This window comes from Telmatherina bonti (assembly GCF_933228915.1).
Source record: "Telmatherina bonti genome assembly, chromosome: 22".
NCBI classification, from domain to species: Eukaryota; Metazoa; Chordata; class Actinopteri; order Atheriniformes; family Telmatherinidae; genus Telmatherina; species Telmatherina bonti.
In genome coordinates, this window is record NC_136631.1 from 26885297 (window position 1) to 26907871 (window position 22575).

Below are 22575 nucleotides of genomic sequence, written 5' to 3' on the forward strand. Positions count from 1 at the left end.
TTCATCAGGACCACCATCCTCTTCATCAGGACCACCATCTTCATCACGACCACCATCCTCTTCATCAGGACCACCCTCTTCATTAGGACCACCATCTTCATCAGGACCACCATCCTCTTCATCAGGACCACCATCTTCATCAGGACCACCATCCTCTTCATCAGGACCACCATCTTCATCAGGACCACCATCCTCTTCATCAGGACCACCCTCTTCATTAGGACCACCATCTTCATCAGGACCACCATCCTCTTCATCAGGACCATTATCTTCATCAGGACCACCATCCTCTTCATCGGGACCACCATCTTCATCAGGACCACCATCCTCTTCATCGGGACCACCATCCTCTTTATCAGGACCACCATCTTCATCAGGACCACCATCTTCATCACGACCACCATCCTCTTCATCAGGACCACCATCCTCTTCATCAGGACCATCCTCGTCATCAGGACCACCATCCTCTTCATCAGGACCACCATCTTCATCAGGACCACCATCCTCTTCATCAGGACCACCCTCTTCATTAGGACCACCATCTTCATCAGGACCACCATCCTCTTCATCGGGACCACCATCATCATCAGGACCACCATCCTCTTCATCGGGACCACCATCTTCATCAGGACCACCATCCTCTTCATCGGGACCACCATCCTCTTCATCAGGACCACCCTCTTCATTAGGACCACCATCTTCATCAGGACCACCATCTTCATCACGACCACCATCCTCTTCATCAGGACCACCATCCTCTTCATCAGGACCACCATCTTCATCAGGACCACCATCCTCTTCATCGGGACCACCATCTTCATCAGGACCACCATCCTCTTTATCGGGACCACCATCTTCATCAGGACCACCATCCTCTTCATCGGGACCACCATCTTCATCACGACCACCATCCTCTTCATCAGGACCACCATCCTCTTCATCAGGACCATCCTCGTCATCAGGACCACCATCCTCTTCATCAGGACCACCATCCTCTTCATCAGGACCACCATCTTCATCAGGACCACCATCCTCTTCATCAGGACCACCATCTTCATCAGGACCACCATCCTCTTCATCAGGACCACCCTCTTCATTAGGACCACCATCTTCATCAGGACCACCATCCTCTTCATCAGGACCACCATCTTCATCAGGACCACCATCCTCTTCATCGGGACCACCATCCTCTTTATCAGGACCACCATCTTCATCAGGACCACCATCTTCATCAGGACCACCATCTTCATCACGACCACCATCCTCTTCATCAGGACCACCATCCTCTTCATCAGGACCATCCGCGTCATCAGGACCACCATCCTCTTCATCAGGACCACTTTCTTCATCAGGACCACCATCCTCTTCATCAGGACCACCCTCTTCATTAGGACCACCATCTTCATCAGGACCACCATCCTCTTCATCGGGACCACCATCTTCATCAGGACCACCATCCTCTTCATCGGGACCACCATCTTCATCAGGACCACCATCCTCTTTATCGGGACCACCATCTTCATCAGGACCACCATCCTCTTCATCGGGACCACCATCCTCTTTATCAGGACCACCCTCTTCATTAGGACCACCATCTTCATCAGGACCACCATCCTCTTCATCAGGACCACCATCCTCTTCATCAGGACCACCCTCTTCATTAGGACCACCATCTTCATCAGGACCACCATCCTCTTCATCAGGACCACCATCTTCATCAGGACCACCATCCTCTTCATCAGGACCACCCTCTTCATTAGGACCACCATCTTCATCAGGACCACCATCTTCATCACGACCACCATCTTCTTCATCAGGACCACCATCCTCTTCATCAGGACCACCATCTTCATCAGGACCACCATCCTCTTCATCAGGACCACCCTCTTCATCAGGACCACAATCCTCTTCATCGGGACCACCATCTTCATCAGGACCACCATCCTCTTTATCGGGACCACCATCCTCTTTATCAGGACCACCATCTTCATCAGGACCACCATCTTCATCACGACCACCATCCTCTTCATCAGGACCACCATCCTTGTCATCAGGACCACCATCTTCATCAGGACCACCATCCTTTTCATCAGGACCATCCTCTTCATCAGTTCTAGTTCTGGGTCAGACCTGTTTTTAATTCCTGGTGTGACGGCTTGAAGAGGAAGAAACATGACTTCTTGTTGTCTTTCTATCATGTCCAACCAGTCTGTCCATCCTAAATCTCCTTCTAAATCTGTAGGGAGGTGTGCCTCTGGTGACTGCTGCCTCTTCCTCCTGTTATGTATTTTGTTTGTTTGTTAATTCTTGGATGAATTGTACTGGAGGACATTTCATTGATCTGGGGTGCTAGCTTCTGATTGGATGAAATTAACACATGATGTTGATCATTATATATGATGTAAATGAACTTCAAGATAAGAGTGTTGGAAGGTTTTGAATTTTAGGCAGCACTTTTACTCAGTATGAAAGAAGCGAGACGGTTTAGTCTTATATTTCTCTTTAATGCACCCAAACATGCACCTCCACATAGAAAATGATCATAGATCCAGCTTTTTATTCATTTCCATCATGTTTGAGAAGAAAACAAACTTTCAAGCTGCACAAAGAGGCAGAATTCGAATGGAAAACCAGGCGTGTCTGAAAGATCATGTGCTATTGTCAGTAATTTACAAACGGTCACATAATCCCTCCTGACAGGGTGTCCTGGTTCTGGTCTGCCTCATTGACTCCTGCCTTATTTGGGCGTGCTTCCTGCTCACTGCAGTTATCACCAATCAACTCCAATCCTCTTCACCTGTTCTCCTCCCTTCTTAAACACCATGCACCCCTCAGTTCTCTGCAGATTATCTGCAAGCCAACCTTAACTCCTGTCTCTAGCTTATTTTTGTAGCTACCTTCCACCTCTGGCCCTCCTGGATTGATCTGACCTGCTCAGAATCCCATAGATAGATAGATAGATAGATAGATAGATAGATAGATAGATAGATAGATAGATAGATAGATAGATAGATGGATGGATGGCTGGATGGATTAATGGCTGGATGGATGGATGGATGGATGGATGGATGGAGTAGTTTCAGCAGGTTGAAGGTTAAATTGCTACGCTCCACTGACTCGTTGGTCTCCCGAAAGCTCTTGGCTGGTTGTTGGTATGGAGCTGTGATGAAAGTAGAACTTTCACAACAGATTTTTTTTCATGCTGTCAGAGTCCTGATCCGGAATGAAGATGCACTTTCTCCCTACATTTTATTGTCTGACCACTTTATTTGTCCTTTCTGGATAAGTCCGGTGGTCTGATGAGACGTTGACAGCATCTGTCCCCTGCTGACCTCCTCTGTCTTTCTGGTGGTGGTGATGTCCATCCCGTCTCCACCAGATAAAATACTTTTACATTTTACATCTTTATCTATTAGAATTTCTTCCTTATTTTCCAGAAAATTCCTTTTTTTTTTTTTTTTTTTTTTTTTTTTTGCTTTTTTCCTGCAGAACCATCATGGAAATGAGTTGGATTAATTTTATCAGGGCGTCGGCTTGACCTTTTATGGCCAACACGTGGGCATAGCCAGATGTTTCCTCACGTGGTGAAATTTACTGTTGATCCTGGTTTATGAAGGAAACAGGTGTGGGACGTGCTGCTGTAGAAACCTGGAAGTTTTTTTGCGCCACGTTTCCTGTTTTCCGTACGTATGCCACCTGTAGTCATCGTTGCTACGTACAGGTTTATAAATGAGGCTCCTGGACTTGTGGGGCAGCTTGTATTAAGTACAAGAGGACTGAAACAGTCTGAGGTTGTCCTTGTGTCCTCCTCCTCTCCAGTAGGACACTGAGCTGCAGTGATAGTGCTGTAAAATAATATAATCCGACAATAAAATGTTCATGAAGACAAACACATTTAACATTTTACCGTGTTGCAAACGTAAGATTTTATCTGAATGTTGCACGGTTCAACCTTCCTGATCAGTTTGCTACAGAATTTCAGGTTAGAAAACATTAGTGACGTATGGAGACAACAACAGGAACAGCAGACTGTCAGAGAGCAGCGCCACCACTCCCTCCGCCAGCCATCAGCACGTGCACTCGTCCATAATCTCTCCCTCTGTTGTTGATGTCAACTTCCCTGAAGAACATACATTTAGTCCCACACTTGGCAGCTGTCGCGGTGCGTGGCATGCTGTTTGGTAAGGCGAGAGGGAGGAAAGGGCTGTTCTTACAGAGGAAGTCTTCCTGGATCATGTGACGACTTGGGTGTCAAGGTGTTTTTTGGGTTTGTACTAATTGGGGGGTTATAAATGTTGGTGTAATAAGAATATTTCCTTATAATGATGATCGAATCATGTGGAATTCACCTTTATAATATTTTGTGCAATGATATATGATGGTTTTGGTTGCTCAGTTGTTTGCACATTTCTCTTCTTCTGGACGCTGAGCCTGGTGGGAGAACTTAGGGTTTAAAAAGAGTAATCCTCCCCATGATGAGGCACACCTGGGAATGACACAACTTGTCCACGGCTGGAAAAACTGGAAGTTTCCCTACCGAAATGTTGTATTTGCTATCTGGCTGATTTTCACAGAAAGTGAAGAAATAAACGTCACAAGCATCGTACGGAGGTGTTTGTGGAGCTGCCAGGTGGAAGTGAAGGGGAACGTGGAGAACTGATGATGAACAACCAGGTCTAGGTGGAGCTTATTTCTCTTGTTGCGACCGAGATGTGAGGTGACAAGTCGTCCCCCACCCCCCCTTATGCTTGGAGCCTGAGCTGAAAACATGTTGGTTTAAATGAGCGCTGTGATGCAGCGGTGTTTGCACCAGGTTTTTACCAGTTTTTACCTGTTTTTTTTTTTCTTTTTTTCTTTTTTTTGTCTTTGAGTTCTTTCAGTCCCGCTGGTCTCACGGTGGTAAAAATGCACCTCCTGCCTTCATGTTTCCATCTAGACTAACACGAATCTTTGGATGTGTGAAAATGACTTTCAGTTTGCAAATGAAGTTTCACCCATGCACCCCGTCTTCCCGTCCTGCTTCCTGGAATGTGTGCGTTAGGTAGGGAACATAATACTCCTGCAGCCACAACACGTGACTAAGTTTTAAGTTTCCTACAGCTGCTCCTGTGTGCACATCTGCATGGCTCAGCCAATAACATGATGCAGAGGGAGGAGACGCCCCGGCATCTACCCCCAACACCACCACCATGGCTTACATTATTCATGCTGGGGCAAGGCTGGAGGTCTCATGGGGCATGCACACACCCTTTCAGCTGTCTGTCACTGTCTGTATTTCCTTTCTGCAGTTGTTATAGGTTTTGCTGTGACATCACACACCAGGAAAGAACATCCTTCAGAAGCAATGTGAGCTGAGATGGTCTGCATAGCTGCTCAGAAGATGGACAGCTGGGTGAGGTGAAGCTGCAGACAGTGTTAACAGTCACACTGATATTACAGCGTCAGTTGAAACACTACTGAACCCTTATTAGTCTGTATTTTATACAATAATTGTTGAGAATAACCCACTTCGTGGTACCGTCCTCTTCATCACCACCCCCTCATAGTATCATCCTCTTCACCAGCGCCATCTTCTAGGCCCGCGTCGGACCCCGTCTTCACACAGAAATGTCTAAAGTTCTGATCCTACTATGTAGATGTGAAGCTGAAATGGAGTCATCAGACCAGCAGCGTTTCTCCATCTTGTATTGTCCGCTTCTTGTGGAGGTTGTGAAGGAGGTATAGCGACTGTTTACAGGAAAATTTGTTTTTGTAAACTAATCATGTCAACAACAACTTATTGTAGCTTTGTGATGAACTTATTTGAACTTGTCTCGGCTCCTTTGGTGTTGTGTTCTGTTATTTACAGACCACCCAGGTACAATAGTAACTTTATTGTTGACTTTGCTGATTTCTTGGCAGGAATAATGCCAAAATATGACAGAATTTTAATAGTTGGTGATTTTAATATTCATGTCTGTTGTCCAGCAAAGGACTTTTAAATTTCATTGATTCTTTTGATCTTGTTCAGTTTGTCCAAGGCCCAACTCATGAACATGGACACATGTTTGATCTGGTTTTATCATGCGGTTTTAGTGTTTGCAACTTAGAGGTTTGTGATGCAGCGTTTTGAGACCGTATGACTGTTGTCTTTGACATGCCTTTCCATGCCTTTCCCGTATCATAGAGTTCGACCTTGTGCTCCTGTCCAATGCTGTCATGTTGTGAATTCCTCCACTGCAGCTCAGTTCTCTGCAGAATTTAACTTGGTTACGTTCGAATCTCTGGGCTGCAATGAAGATGTTGAGACTTTTTCCTTTCACTTCAGTTGTTTATGTCAAAGTATTCTAAATGAAATGGCTCGTCTAAAACCTAGGCTTTCGAAACCCAGACCTGATTCCTGGAAAAATGACATCACATGAGCTGCTGGACGTGACTGTAGGAGAGCTGAGCGTAAGTGGAAGAAGACCAGGTTACAGGTGTCCTTCCAAGTGTTAAGGGACAGCTGGCGTTGCTATCAGAGAACTATGAGAGCTGCTAAAACACAGTACTTTTCCTCTAACTGTCACAATCCTCATGTTCTCTTTAAAACTGTTTATAATGTTCATAATGCCACCTAATCAGCTTGCATGAAGAGCTGAACTGAAGTGTGGGACAAATTTTTAAATGTTTTCTTAAAAAGGTTTTGACTATTAGAGCCCTCATTGATCCTCTTTCCTTTGACCCATTCACCTCGATCACATGTTCTGCTGGTTTTCATCAGTTTGAACCTGTCCCTCTCTGTCTTCTCTCAGAGAAATAATTGGTCATATGAAGCCTGCTGGGTCTCCCAGGGATCCTACTCCACCTCATCTTTTTAGAGAGGTTTTACTCTATGAGGCACCTTCTGTGCTCGATGTTTTCAATTATAGTTTGTTAAATGGGACTGTACCGGCATCTTATAAGCATGGAGCGGTGGGACTGTACCGGCATCTTATAAGCATGGAGCGGTGGGACTGTACCGGCATCTTTTAGGCATAGAGCTTAGACTCCATTGATTAAAAAGCCTGGCTTAAACTCTTCTGTACCTTTCAAATTTTAGGCTGATTTCTTCCTTTTCTTTTCAAGATTCCAGAGAAATCAGTTTATTTCCAGCTGAAGTCATTCTTGGATGAACACAATATTTTGGAGATGTTTTAGTCTGGGTTTAGAACCCTCCACAGCACTGAGTCGTACATGTTGAAGGTTTGTAATGATATTTATTTAGCTACTGACTCCGGTCACTCTGTTGTCCTGGTTTTGTCGGACCTAACAGCTGCCTTCGACACAGTGGACCATCGAAACCTCCTGTCTCCCCTGGAGACCTGGGTCAGCATTCAGGGTGGTGCTTTACATTGGTTCTGGTCTGACCTATTAGAGAGAAGTTTCAGCGTTTCTGTTGGAGCCGCAGAGTCTCGTGCAGCACCTCTCACATGTGGAGTACCTCAAGGCTCTATACTTGGTCTTCTTCTTTTCTCCCTGTATCTACTTCCTCTTGGCTCTATTCTACAAAAACATGGCATCTTGTTTCATTTTTATGCTGACAGCCAAATTTATGTGGCATTCGAGAAGAAGGGAAATGCTTACCCTGCCAACCAGCTACTGCAGTGCATTGCTGAAATCAAGACTTGGATGTCTTTACATTTTTTGCATCTAAATGATAAAAGACAGAGGTTATGTTTTTCCAACCCAGTGATGTCTCCAAAGTCGATATTGATCTGGGTCCTTTAGGTCCAAATCTGACTACAACAAACCCGGGTGTGAGAATTGACAGTGACCCTAAATAAAGATGTGCAGGTCACATCGGTTGTGAAGTTCAGCTTTTTTCAGGTGGGACAATTAGCGAAAGTTAAACCTCTTCTGTCTTTGTGACACTGAGATTTTAATCCATGTTTTTATCACAACTCGTTTAGACTACTACAATGCACTTTATATTGGTCTCAGCCAGTCGTTAGTGACGCGCCTTCAGTTGATTCAAAATGCTGCTGCTCGACTTTTAACTGGAATTAAAAAACGAGAGCACATCTATCCGGTTTTATTTTCACTTCATTGGCTCCCAGTTCGTTTTAGAATTGATTTTAAAATTCTTCTTTGTTTCTAAATGCCTTCATGGAAGGCAGAAAGAAGAAGTGGAGAAATGGTCATGCTTTTTCCGTTGTTACTCCTAAGCTGTGGAACAAGCTGCCACTGGACATCAGACGGACTGCCTCATCGGCAGCTTTTAAATCCTCTCTTAGAACATCTTTTCTCTTTGGCTTCTAAATCAGTTTGAGAGGCTGCTTATTTAATTTTATTTTATTGTTTTCTGCTCTTACTGTTTTATATTTTGTTATTAATTTACTGATTCTATGTATTTTAAACAGTCTTTTAAAGGGTTCCTATTCTGGTATTTGGAGTTTTCTGAGCTTTCTACAGTGTTACAGTGTTGAATCCTAATCAGACGTGTGAACGACACTGTTTTTTATCACCTAAACGCATGTTTGAGTTTGAGTTTGAGTTTCAGCACGCTCTCCGTTTGGTTTCCATGGCAACAAAAAACGCGTGGTTTTAGAGAGTTTTTCTACTTGGAAATCCTTGTGACGTCCCGGGGGATAAGGTTTGCTGATTGGTTACCTTCTACTGGTTAACAAGGGCATGTACAAATACATCAGGCAGGTGGAAAACGTGGGATAAAGTTATTTCCAACAATGGCTGGTGAGTTTACCAAAGAGAGACATCCTGCTGCATTCGTTGCTGTGGGTTGCTGTTTTCCACTTCGTTTTCAGGCTCTGATTCAGGTTCCAACATGTAGGGCTGTATGCTATGTGTTGACATTGTAGTTTGTTTTTTTTATTGAGTTCATATTAGCCTAATCCTTCTGTTTATGAGATGTTACAATGATGGTGAAAGCAGGTGCGGTGTGCGCTCCCGATGTAGTGCAGTGGCGGGAGGCGGGGCTTAATGCGGAAGAGTCTCAATCCACTCGTTTTGCCCACAGGCTGATCTGACAGCCTACGGAGAGGGTCGGTCTGAAGTAAATAAAGCCATTTGTGACAATAACTCGATCAATCCCAGCCCTTCTGGTCTCAGAAATAAAAATAAATTAGCCTGAAATGCACAGAATAGTTATACTTTAACTATTTTATGTGGCTTTGTGTGTTTGTGCAGCACTTTGGCCAATCTTGATTGCTTTTAAAGTGGTCTATAAATAAAGATAAGTTGAGTAGAGTTGAGTTCTGGTGAGTCTGTGTGAATTGTAGCCTGAGTTTCCTGTTCTTACTGACAGGAGGGAACCCGGTTTGGGCTTCTGCTGCTGGAGACCATCTGCTTCCAGGCTGGATGTGTTCAGAGATGATGTTCTGCAAATCGTGGCTGGAACCAGTGCTTATTGGGGTTCCTGTTGTCTTTCTATCATCTCCAACCAGTCTGTCCATTCTCCTCTGACCTCTGACAATAAGGTCAGGGTCAGTTGGATGTTTTCTCTTCTTTAGACCTTCTCTGGAAACCCTGGACACGGTTGTGGGTGAAAATCCCAGTAAATACTCAGACAAACAACCTTAAATCTCCTGTCTTCCTCATCCTGATGCTCAGTTTGAACTTTGTTTTCACCATGTCTGCACGACTTCATGCTGCCGTCTGATTGGCTAGTGATGTATGAGTTAACAGGATACCAAGGAGATGAATAAAATCTGCAACATTTTGATTGAAACAAGAGAAAAATTTTACAAGACGAGGTTTCTGTCATGACTTTGATCTTACTAAAGAAGGATGAAATGCATTAAAACTTTCTTCAACTGCTGCTTCACAAACTGCAGACATCTGGGAATCCTGAGATCGGCGAGGGTCTGAAACCGCTTCCTGTAAGAAACACACAGTCTGACTAAAGATGCAGACGCTGCGGGAACAAGTCCGGGATAACATCGTACGGCAGTAACACTTTCTGTCCAGGGTTCATTTAGTATGTTAGGTAAGATTTGTTCACTTTTTGATTAATGATTTGTATCTAACCTGACATAGATGGAGATCATGGCGAAGCTGAGAGAGTGTGTGTTCACACGTCCGGTCTCCATCCCAGCTAGAAAACTGACCTATTTACTGCCCTCACTAATGACAAACACAGAGGTCAATTAAGCAGTTTAATCTGCTTTTGAACTAAACTTTTGGTCTTTTATACAATTTGCACTTAGAGGCCACGCTACCAATCTCGCTTTTATGCCACAAACGATGGTTCGGCTACTGCGTTTCGGTAAATACAGGCATGTTCACATCAACAAATTGAACTAGGAGCCAGAGTTTAATGCTTTTGTAAGTTTGCACAAGTGATAAAAATGAATTTATAAAAAGAAGGGATGATGTTCCTGCAGAATAATGGGATGCTGAAAAGGGAATGTAAGAAGTGAATCATGTTTGGATGTGTAAGAGGGTCACTGTCAGGAATCATGATCAGAACTTTGCTCCCAGCTAGTGCGAAGTATTGATCCTAGCCTGTTTCATCAGCAGCATCCTCGTCTCTGCTTTCTCTTCCTGTAACTTTCCATCTCACTCTGCTTCCACGCTGCGCCGCCTCATCGCTTCCCTGTAGTCGTCTGACCGATGAGGTCATGCAAATGATGTCATATTTGTTCATACCAGCTGAACTCATCCTGACCCGCCTCATAGACAAGTACTTCTATACTCAGTTTCATGTCTGAGAAAAAAAGAAAAAATATAAAGAAAACCATTATATCATGATTTATGAACATCATCAGGCCATTTTTCATCCACAGTAGGAGATAAACAAGTCAGATGATGCAACGGAGATCTTTTTATCATCTAATGGCAAATGTGAATCTCCAGGGTGATTCATTAGCAGTGATTAGCATGTGTTTAGCATTGTTAACATCCATTAGCATATGTAAACATTAGTTTCAGGATGATGTTCAGTGCAGCTGTTAAAAGTGGTTAGCATGTGTAAAAAGTAGTTCGGGGGTGATGTTTAGCGTTGTTAGCATTTTCTTTTCTTCTAACCTCTGTCTGTAAACATCTTGGAAGTGAGGAGAGCAGCTGCTGGAGTTTTAGGAGAGGAATGTTGTCCCGTTCTGGTCTGATGCAGGATTCCAGCTGCTCCACTGGACCTTGTTGCAGGAGGCAAATAAACCGAGCCGGGTCGGGAAATCCTTCCTGCATTTTCTCAGTCATGTTTGCCTTTTGAGTATCTTCTTTACTACTTTGTATTTTCATCCTAACACACTGTTTATATGCAGGGTGTGGCTATCAGGTATGCGCTGCTGGAGGGGGAGGAGGGGAGCCAGGAGAAGAAGCTACGAAATATAAGAAATGAACAACTCCATTTGGGTCGGAACATTTGGATTGGTCAGAGTTTTTACAGTAAACTGAGGGGTCTAACTATATATATTTTATTGTCCATGATTACAGAATGTATAGACTACTATCAGGACGAGGAACCGCTTCACCCAGAGGAACACGTCTCTGAGCAACATTACCTACTAGAGATTTAATGCTGTCAGACAGGTTAATCAACCTGATCAATAAGCTGAGTTTCTACTTCAGAGCAGGACTTCAAAAATACTTTTACCTGCACATGTGGTCTGGACAGTGCCACATTGATGCTGATGAGTGTTTTCTGACTCATGCTACAGTGGTGATGAGAAGAATGTTGGTTTTGTCCTGAAACCTTCAGACAAACTGTTTGTTATTCAAAGCAAAGACAATGAATAAAACATTTTATTTGTCTGTTGTCTGCAACTGATGGAGCCTAAAAGGATACAAATCTGCAGCTGTTATGAAACAGCACACACACACACTGAGTGTGTGCAGTACCACAGTTGGTTTGTGAAAGACACGGCAGAGAACCATCCTCCATGTTTCATCTTCTGGCTGCTAATCAGCATGCTGAGGGGTTTGGAGGTGCAGGCAGGTATGTGACTGATACATTTTATGTTTTACTTTGAGAAATACAAAGTGAGGTTACACAGTGGCCTCACAGCAAGAAGGTCACTGGTTTGATCCTTGGCTTGAGCAGGGTTTGACCTTTGTGTGTGGAGTTTGCATGTTCTCCCTGTGTATGCATGGATTTTCTGGGTACTCTGGCTTTCTCCCACCCAAAGACATGCATGTTAGGTTGATTGGACGTGCTGACGTTCCGGTAATGTATTGTGTCATTTCCTGTTTGCCTAGCGTGTGTTACTGCGGATTGCTACGAGCCGTTGGCTCCTTAAACTTCTTTCTAACTTCTATCTATTGTTAACCAACCACTCACTTCAGCGCACAATATCTTCCCAAACCACTGTTCTATATATTGCATTTATTTTTGGGATCTTTGGCTTTCTGTTTACTTGACTTGACATCTCAAGCACTCGGTTTTAGCATGGCTGCTAGCTCTCTTCCCACACCCTGGTCCCTTGCCTTTTCTTGCTCGGTGTGTCTGATGTTTAGCTACTCCTCTGCCTCCTTTAGTGATAACGGTAGGTGTATTAAGTGTAGCAGCTTGGCAGCTTTGGAGCCGAGGCTCTAGGTAGTTCCATAGTCAGAAACGTGGCACTAGAGACACCGGGGACCATAGTCAAATGCATTCCTGGGGCCAGAGCGGGCGATGTCGAATTGTATTTAAAAACTGCTGACTAAGGCTGTAAGATTGTAATTCACGTCGGCGGTAACGACACCCGGTTACACCAATCGGAGGTCACTAAAATTAATGTTGCTTCGGTGTGTAACTTTGCCAAGAGCATGACGGATTCTGGTCCCTTGCCAAATTTAATCAGCGATGACATGTTTAGCCGCATGTCATCCTTCAACCGCTGGTTGTCTAGGTGGTGTCCCGATAACAACGTGGGTTTTATAGATAATTGGAGCGCTTTTTGGGGAAAGCCTGGTCTTATTAGGAGAGATGGCATCCATCCCACGTTGGATGGAGCTGCTCTCTTATCTAGCAATATGGACTCTTTTATTAGTCAGCTAAATTGACAACTCAGGGTTGGGACCAGGAGGCAGAATTGTAGTCCTACACACTTTTCTGCAGCTTCTCACCTGCCACCGACCACCCAAAACCCCATTCCGACCTTATACAACTCCCCAGCAGTAAGAATTAAACAACACAAAAACACTTCTGGGGTTAATCGTGAAAACCTTATAAAAATAAAAACAATGGATCTAATAAAATCTGAAAATAAGACAAAGTGTGGCCTAATGAATATCAGATCCCTCCCAAATAAGTCTATATTAGTCAATGACTTGATAGGTGATCACCACATTGATTTATTCTGTCTTACGGAAACCTGGTTACAGCAAGAGGATTATGTTAGTATTAATGAAGCTACGCCAGCTAACTATTTAAACTTTCACATTCCTAGAACTACAGGCAGAGGAGGAGGTGTTGCAGCTATTTTTCAGTCAGAATTATTAATTAGTCCTAAGCTCAAAACTATCTATAAATCCTTTGAATTCCTGATATTAAATTTATCTCATCCAAAATGGAATTCAGAGAAACCGCTCCTTTTAGCATTAGTGTATCGCCCACCTGGAAAGAAAGTTTAATTGTATACAAAAAAGCCTTAAGAACGGCAAGAACAGCTTATTATTCACCATTGATAGAGGAAAACAAAAACAACCCTTGGTTTCTTTTCAGCACTGTAGCCAGGCTTACTAGGAGCCGGAGTGCTGTTTGAGATCAAATCCACAATATTCTTCCTTCTACTTATAATGTTGAGCCTGTTGTGGTCTCTGAAGCATCCTTAGAACCAGGATCTGACTTGTGTCTAAATAGTTTCTGTCATGTCCAACCCTCTGAATTAACTAAAATAACTATTTATCCTAACCCTCTCCTCTGTGCTACAAAGTTAGCAACTTATAATGAAAAGTTAAAGGTCCGACAGTCCTGCATGCAACTAACCAATAATGTACCCTGTAAAAAATACATAACAGCCTAAAAGAAACAACAAAACCGCAAATTACAGTTAAATAACAATAATACAAATATACAGTTTTTTTGGTTGGATTTAAAAGTCAGAATGTAGTCAAGTTCCACGCAGACCTCCATTCACCAGCTTGTCACTGGTCCACCCGACTCCAGTTTCAGAGACTGGCTTTAGGATGAGTCAGAAACGAAGGACCACTTTCCCAGACAGGGTATATGACTAGTCCCAGACTAAGGTCTGGTTTCCTGGACTGGGTTTAGAACTAGACCCAGACTAAGGTCTGGTTTCCTGGACTGGGTTTAGAACTAGTCCCAGACTAAGGTCTGGTTTCCTGGACTGGGTTTAGAGCTTGTCCCAGACTAAGGTCTGGTTTCCTGGACTGGGTTTAGAGCTTGTCCCAGACTAAGGTCTGGTTTCCTGGAATGGGGTTAGAACTAGTCCCAATCTAAGGACCGCTTTCCTGGGCTGGGTTTAGAACTAGTCCCAGACTAAGGTCTGGTTTCCTGGACTGGGTTTAGAGCTTGTCCCAGACTAAGGTCTGGTTTCCTGGACTGGGGTTAGAACTAGTCCCAATCTAAGGTCCGGTTTCCTGGGCTGGGTTTAGAACTAGTCCCAGACTAAGGTCTGGTTTCCTGGACTGGGTTTAGGACTAGTCCCAGACTAAGGTCTGGTTTCCTGGACTGGGGTTAGAACTAGTCACAATCTAAGGACCGCTTTCCTGGGCTGGGTTTAGAACTAGTCCCAATCTAAGGACCGCTTTCCTGGGCTGGGTTTAGAACTAGTCCCAGACTAAGGTCTGGTTTCCTGGACTGGGTTTAGGACTAGTCCCAGACTAAGGTCTGGTTTCCTGGACTGGGTTTAGGACTAGTCCCAGACAAGGAAGCGGTTTTCAGAGACATTTTATTCTGGACTACGGTGAACCGGCAGTTATAAACATGTCTCTTCTGCCTGGTATGTCGATCCAGTTTCAGGTTTTCCGGGCGGTCCGTGGAAGTGGATTTACTGGAAGTGACATGAGATATGAATCTGAGAAACGTGGAACAGGTCTCACTGGGTTTTATTTCTGTTGTTTTTACTGGAATTGGTGCTTGATCTTTTCCTCTCTTGCAGTTTTTCAGTTTGTTAAATCTTTGCTAGTTTGCTCCAACTTGTGCACGTCACATCATGTTTTTACCCTGTTATGTTTTCTCCAGACGGAGCACCCTGCCTTGTTCTGTCAGGGGACTTCAATGCTCATGTGGGCAATGACAGTGAGACTCGGGGGATTGATTGGAAGCCCCCATAGACCGTAGAAAGATAGATAAAAGATGGACGAAAGATGGATGGAGCCTTCGGCGGTTAAAAGTGAAGCCTATGCAGAAGTGCTTAAAACTTCAGTTCCCCCTTCATCCACTAGGGGCTGCAAAACAACAAATCCCCATAGACTCCCATGTTAAAAAGACCAACTTCACAGCAGAAATAAACGTGTTTACAGCAGAAATAAACATGATTACTGAAATGATCGGAGAAAGGACCCAAAAGCAGCACAAGAGATCTGGGCAAGTTAACAGTTTTAGCCACTTGGTGAGGTTCGGTGCTGGAGTTGAACTCTGGTTCCCAATGAGCAGAGCAGAGGAACCTTCCTCTGGGGCGACAGAGTAGACACCAAGCACAACAAGATGACTGAAGATCCACAACTCACGGTTGGTGGTCCTCCAGGACAGAAACCCAGTAACCACTGGGGAGCAGGCTCCAAGGGCAAGGCAGGAAGTGGTAGTTGGGGACGGATCAGGTCGGTAACGGGCAGGCAATTGTGGTCGGAGTGCTTGAAGGTCAGGCATGAGAGCAATGACAATGTGGCAGTGAGTCAGTGGTGGAAGCTGCATATATACACAGGCTGAACTGATGGGGATTGTGAACAGGTGGCAGAGGCAGGTGAGAGCAGTGAACTGATTAGGGGTGTGGCAAGCAGCAATGCTGGAGGAAGCAAGGCTGATTGTGACAGATTACAGCAGGAATAAACATGTTTACAGCAGGAATAAACATGATTACAGCAGGAATAAACATGTTTACAGCAGGAATAAACATGTTTACAGCAGAAATAAACATGTTTACAGCAGGAATAAACATGTTTACAGCAGGAATAAACATGATTACAGCAGGAATAAACATGTTTACAGCGGAAATAAACATGTTTACAGCAGAAATAAACATGTTTACAGCATAAATAAACACATTTACAGCAGGAATAAACACGTTTACAGCAGGAATAAACATGATTACAGCAGGAATAAACATGTTTATAGCAGGAATAAACATGTTTACAGCAGGAATAAACATGTTTACAGCAGAAATAAACATGTTTACAGCAGAAATAAACATGATTACAGCAGGAATAAACATGATTACAGCAGGAATAAACATGTTTACAGCAGGAATAAACATGTTTACAGCAGAAATAAACATGATTACAGCAGGAATAAACATGTTTACAGCAGAAATAAACATGTTTACAGCATAAATAAACACATTTACAGCAGGAATAAACATGTTTACAGCCTGGTACAAAAATCCATTTTAGGTTTAATAGGTCAGGTTTACCTTCATGACAACTGTGGGGGGGAGTGAATTTTTTTTTCTAACTCGCCCGTTTAAAAAGAATTTAATCTCATTTAGGAGCGTGTCCTTTTGATTGACAGGTACCCAATCTCCCACTTAAAGTAAGAAGAACGTAGAACAACCGCGGTTTCATTTTGATCAGAAACATTTTTATGACATCTACTGACTTTTATGTCCTTCTTGCTCCAGTTACCTGCACTGACATCCACCTACATCAGGAATCAGGAACTATCCCATGACATGAGCATTGCAGCTCTGTCCCCGGTCAGCCCTCATACTCCATCCCCGATGTGCACTTCTATCACCCCAACTCTGAACCTTGGCACCACGTCATCTTCTGCAGAGTCCACGACCAACCCCGTCATCTTAGACCTAGATCACCAGTCCCAGGATGGGGTCTCCTTACTGGGCCCTGGCCCCAGTGGAAGCAGAGGACCCTATACTGGGCGAGCCTTCACCCAAAGGTAACTCAGGCAGTTAATGTTCTTATGTCCCAGTTTAACACTAGCTCCCAGGCAAAGCATCAAGCCTCATTTATGCTCCCGTTTTGTGATTATGTACATATCATATGTCCCTGTGTCTCAGCATTGTTGTTAGCTAGAACATCCTCCAGAGGGCAGTACAAAGCTCAGACCGTCCCATCTCAGACCAGCACACTTCAGACTGTCCCAGTTCAAACCGTCCCAGTTCAAACTGTCCCAGCTCAGACCGTCCCAGTTCAAACCATCCCAGTTCAGACCGTTCCAGCTCAGACCAGCACACTTCAGACCGTCCCATCTCAGACTGTCCCAGCTCAGACCGTCCCAACTCAGACCGTCCCAGTTCAGACCAGCACAGTTCAGACCGTCCCATCTCAGACCAGCAAAATTCAGACCAGCACATTTCAGACCGTCCCAGTTCAAACCGTCCCAGTTCAGACCGTTCCAGCTCAGACCAGCACATTTCAGACCGTCCCAGTTCAAACCGTCCCAGCTCAGACCGTCCCAGCTCAGACCGTCCCATTTCAGACCGTCCCAGCTCAGACCGTCCCAGCTCAGACCGTCCCAGTTCAGACCGTCCCAGTTCAGACCAGCACAGTTCAGACCAGCACAGTTCAGACCGTCCCAGCTCAGACCAGCACAGTTCAGACCATCCCAGCTCAGACGGTCCCATCTCAGACCAGCACATTTCAGACCAGATCTGTTCAGACCTGTTTACTAAGTAAGAATGCAGGTGTCATCTTTCATTATTAGAGAACATTAAATAACAGTGTCGGCTTGTCCATCTAAACCATCTAGATCTAATGAAAAAAGACTGCACCATCCACCATGTTGATGCCTTTAATAGTTACATCAGGATGTCCAGCTCCGGTCCAGAAGGGCCACGATCCCTCAGAAAGTACCATTTAAAGTTGATAGGGCAGACTTTTGAAAGAGACGTCGCCGCCTCGGAGGGCCAGGGATCGGCTCGAGGTCATCTACAGTCACCAAAGCGGCCATCTGATCCAGCACAGCTGACTCTAGTCAGTCGCTGTGCAGAACTCGAGGAAAGACTTGGACACCTCTGGGTTATATCGTCCTGCATGAAGTTGATCACTTTCTGTATTTCTGCAGGACAAAGAAACTTCCTCCTCTCCACACCGGAGCTGACTGGAAGGTCATCCTCCACCTGCCAGAGATTGAGAAGTGGCTGAGAGCGACCAGCGAGCGGGTCACACAACTCACACACTCTGTGGGACAAGATGCTGACAACAGACACGTGGACGTCCACCTGGTGCAGCTGAAGGTGGGCATGAGATATGCATGGCTGTAGAATCAGAGAAGATTCTATTCTATTCTACAGTCATGTGGCAGACACATTTATCCAAAGCGACTTACATATGAGAGTGAGAACAACACAAGCATGAACTCCTGCAGCAGCACAGATAGTCCAGCTGGATGCAGATGCTGCAAAAACAAAGAAAATAAACAATATTCTAAATAGCAAACAGGGGAGGTGAATGAGGCAGCAGAAGTTCCCTCAGCTGATAACAGTCCAACCAGAAATTATAGAATAAAACATACTTTAATCTCAGAGGGAACATATACATTTATTTCATTTTATCCAGTATATATCTCTGCATACAAACATGCAGACACACATGTACATGAACAGATTCTTGTTTTATCCCAGACATGCATGCAGCAGTCCTTCCCATCCATATCAGGTCACAGAATTTCCGTCACAGTTATGGGATTAGAATCTGCCATAATCTGAAACTGAAAGAAAACATTTTGAATTGAACAAATTTAAAACCAGAAATAAAGTTTGAAAACCTTCAAAATTATTTTGAAAATCTAAAAAATTGTTTAAAAAAGTTTACATCTCTGCAAACTCACTTTGTTACGGGAATTTTTCTTTTGGAAAGTGCAACATGCATATTTGCAACCCCTTGTTGCAGCGTCGCTGTTTTCATGTCGGCATTGTCAGTTTCCATCATCGTCGTCCCACCATGATAGTTTGCTGAAAGCGTCTGGCACCTTGTAACATGAGATCTGAAAACTGCTGTCTGCATATTTGCCAAAAATGTTTGAAAACCTGGAAACTTGTGGTTTAAAATGTTGAAATCTTCTGCAAACATGGTTTTGTGTGAACTCTGCTGCAACACTGCTGTTTGTTTTGCCAAGATTCAAACTTCCAGTTCATTCTCATACCTTCAGAGTTTCATGCCTCTGCCAGGTTGCTATCACCTGATTTTTATTGATCTTATGTGAAAGGTTAAAATCAAAAACTAAATATATTCCTTTACTTTCACAAGAAAGCAAATATCTGGGCTGCATCCTGCCATGGCGGAGGATCTGAGATATGCTTCGTTTTAGGAGTTTTTATGAGTTTAAAATAGTTGCAGTGTTTTACATCAATATGTCAGTGTGTGTGTGTGTGTGTGCGCGCGTGTGTGTGTGTGTGTGTGTGTGTGAGGGTACATCAGTGCGTACTTTATTACTGTTACTGCTGTATAAAACATCTTTGTCTATTGATTGATTGATTGATTTTTCATAACTGCTTAATCCAGTTCAGGGTGGTGGGAAGCTGGAGCCTATCCCAGCTGGCTTTGGGTGAAAGGCGGGGTACACACTAGACAGCTCGCCGCTCCATCACAGGGACACACACCCACTCAGTCCTGTGGGCCAGTTAGAGTAACCAGTCAACCTAACATCATGTCTTTGGACGGTGGGAGGAAGCCGGAGAACACAATAATGGGATTTCTTACACATTACTGAGACTATTTTACACATTAGTGTAACCCTAACCCTTAGACATGAGTGAGAACACAAACTGTTGGATCGGGACCATGGTCCTTTGTTTTTGAGTCGCATTTTTGTTCTGCTCTGAGAACGGCGTCACGTTGTGATAGTGTTCTGCTACCACATAGCTGAGGCATCCATCTCTTTCTGGCTGATACTCCACATCTCAGCAAGAGTTACAAGCGCTTTGTTCCGAGGACGACATCCTTCTCACTAGCTGCTTTTCCATTACCCCAGAACTGCACAAAACCTAAATATCACACTAAAAAATGCGAATGTCTGTGTTTAGAGAAAACTCTCAAATATCGCTAAAAGGGTTTTACACCCTCATGTGGGTGTTTTTCAGACATTTTTAATATAGAAGTATATGCAAAAGTGTAGCATATTCCCAGACGTGATGTAAGCAGACGTGAAACTGCAAATTTCAGAGATCACAGTTGTTTGTAGAAACAGAAATCTCTCTTTTATTCTGCAGGAGACCTTAATGTAAATGCATCATGGATGGAAATTTAGCTGGACTTCCTGTAAATTCAGGAGCTGCAGGTTGGATTTATCACAAGTTGGGACCAAATTCTGCTGATTTCTAAAATCAAACGTTACCTCCAACACCAGTCTGGGAGCCTTTGGATGGTTGTACCTTGCTGCATAAACACTGCATATCATCAGTGTTGAGGAAAATGATCAACATTATTTCTACATTTGATCCAGGTTCTGTCATTTTACTTCCGGAGAAAGACTTGGTGCCCTGACAAAAACCGGAACAGGTCCTTTACTGAGTTCCGACGTCTTCATGTCGTCTCCAGAGAACTGCAGATTAGAAAACACAGTCTGTCACGGAAACAGGCGTTGTGTTGTTGCTGCACATGTTCAGACGCCGATCCTACATGCTGGTGTCAGATTTGGCCTGAACCTAACAAAATAAATAATAATAATAATAATAATAATAATAATAATAATTAGAACCAGCTATTATTGAAATAATAGCAAATGTGAATGCCCATGTATTGAACTATGCTGAATGATTGAAATGAAATTGCATAAGTAGAAGAAATTGGGAAAAAAAAAAAAGCATAACTGATATTTTTACTAGTTGGCCCACTTTGGGACATGAACCCATGAACTCCTGTATTGAAGCACACTGACTTAACTCACTACACCACTAACACTCTTAGTTGCACCTTGAAAAAAAACAATCCAATTTTTTCCAATTGCCTTTTTCCCACTTCCAGCAGGGTGGAATTAGTGGGATTGCAAAAACAAGTGAGGTTGAACTAAACTCCAGTAAAGATGTGAAAGACTTTATTGTTCAATGTGAAAAACTTTTTTTAAATTTTTTTTTTTTTTAATGTGTTTAAGATTTATCAAAGTGTTGAAATGTTGCAGGGAGCATTGTTGGAACAAATCCTTCATATTTAACTGAGACATTTGCAAATAAATTCCTTTGTTCCTTGAAGTGTGCAGCTGAGACCAACAGTTCACATTGAGCAGCCTGCAGAACTGCACGCCATCACACAAGCAGCAGCCGACAAACTACAACAGAGCTGTATGTTAAATGCTTCATTTGAACCAGTGCCTTGTATGTGTACCTGTGTACTGGTGCACAAAATGGACCAATCACTGAGCTGAATTCCGTTTCGTTCAATCACAGGAACGGATTTCAATACATTGACAAAAAATTGAATAACTTAAAAAGTTTAAATGTTACAAAGACCAAAAGTCGTAGAAAATATCTCCTGAATGGGCTGCCCTATGGGCATTCACATTAATAATAATAACAATAATAATAATAATAAAAACTCCAAGATTATTATCCAGACTTCAATGTGACTTCATCATAGTGATGAATAAAGTGAGCAGATTCATGTCCTGGTCTGCAGCGCCATCTGGTGGTTTGTTTCTGCTTCACAACCTGCTGCTGAAAGGACTGTAAACACTGTACACATCACAGCAATCCAGGTTCCCTTAACAACAATAACAACAACAACAACAATAATAATGATGAAGCAAAAAGGAAAATCTGATTAATGATTTTCCACATTTCAGGGACGTAAACAGATTCCGGTTCCACAGCAAGATTTAAACTATTTTGTTGGGTCTTGTTTCTTTAACAGAAGCAAACTTCTGTCAGGAGAAGCCCAGAAAACCCAGTGTGGAGCCGTCATCTAACAAGCCAGATAGTTGTGTGTGGAGCTGCGATCCACAGACCAGCTGGTTAGTTTGGTTAAATGTGGACTGGCACTGGAACCAGTTTTCTGGATCAGTACAGGAAGATCAACTGATCTGAGCCTGAAATTAAAGCTGAGATGTTCAGAAGAAGAAAAAACAGCAACACTGCTGCTGGACTGGGACTCATAACAGCCTGAGTTAGCAAGCTTTAGTTAGCCTGTAGCTTTGAGCTATGATCCGGACTGAACCGGACCAGACCAGCTGCTAGACTCGGACTCCTGTGTAACTCAGACACCAGGTTTTCTCCAACCTTGCAGCCCCCCCCCCCCCCCCCCCCCCCCCCCCCCCCGCCTCCCCCGTACACGCAGAGCGGCCCTGGGGAAGTCAATCCACGTGGCTGTTGGGAGGACCGGGGCTCTGGACAGATGGACAGACCCGGCTGGTGGACGGATGGACAGACCGGGCTGGTGGATGCACCGGGCTCGTGGACGGATGGACGGACTGGGCTGGTGGACAGATGGACAGACCCGGCTGGTGGACGGATGGACGGACCGGGCTGGTGGATGCACCGGGCTGGTGGACGGATGGACGGACCGGGCTGGTGGACAGATGGACAGACCCGGCTCGTGGACGGATGGACGGACCGGGCTGGTGGATGC

The 22575-nt window shown here is 44.0% G+C and overlaps 1 protein-coding gene across 1 annotated transcript in view; it reads left to right on the forward strand.

Moving 5' to 3' along the window:
• Nucleotides 1-5356: 5356 nt before the first annotated feature.
• The window catches only part of akap6 (A kinase (PRKA) anchor protein 6), a gene marked incomplete at its 5' end in the record, with an annotated part of 238431 nt that continues 221212 nt past the window's right edge, over nucleotides 5357-22575 (forward strand). Inside the window, 4 exons of the mRNA XM_079261663.1 lie at nucleotides 5357-5392; nucleotides 15497-15571; nucleotides 16677-16951; nucleotides 18080-18251. Coding sequence (XP_079117789.1) covers nucleotides 5357-5392; nucleotides 15497-15571; nucleotides 16677-16951; nucleotides 18080-18251 — 558 coding nt within the window. The remainder of the gene's footprint in view (nucleotides 5393-15496; nucleotides 15572-16676; nucleotides 16952-18079; nucleotides 18252-22575) is intronic.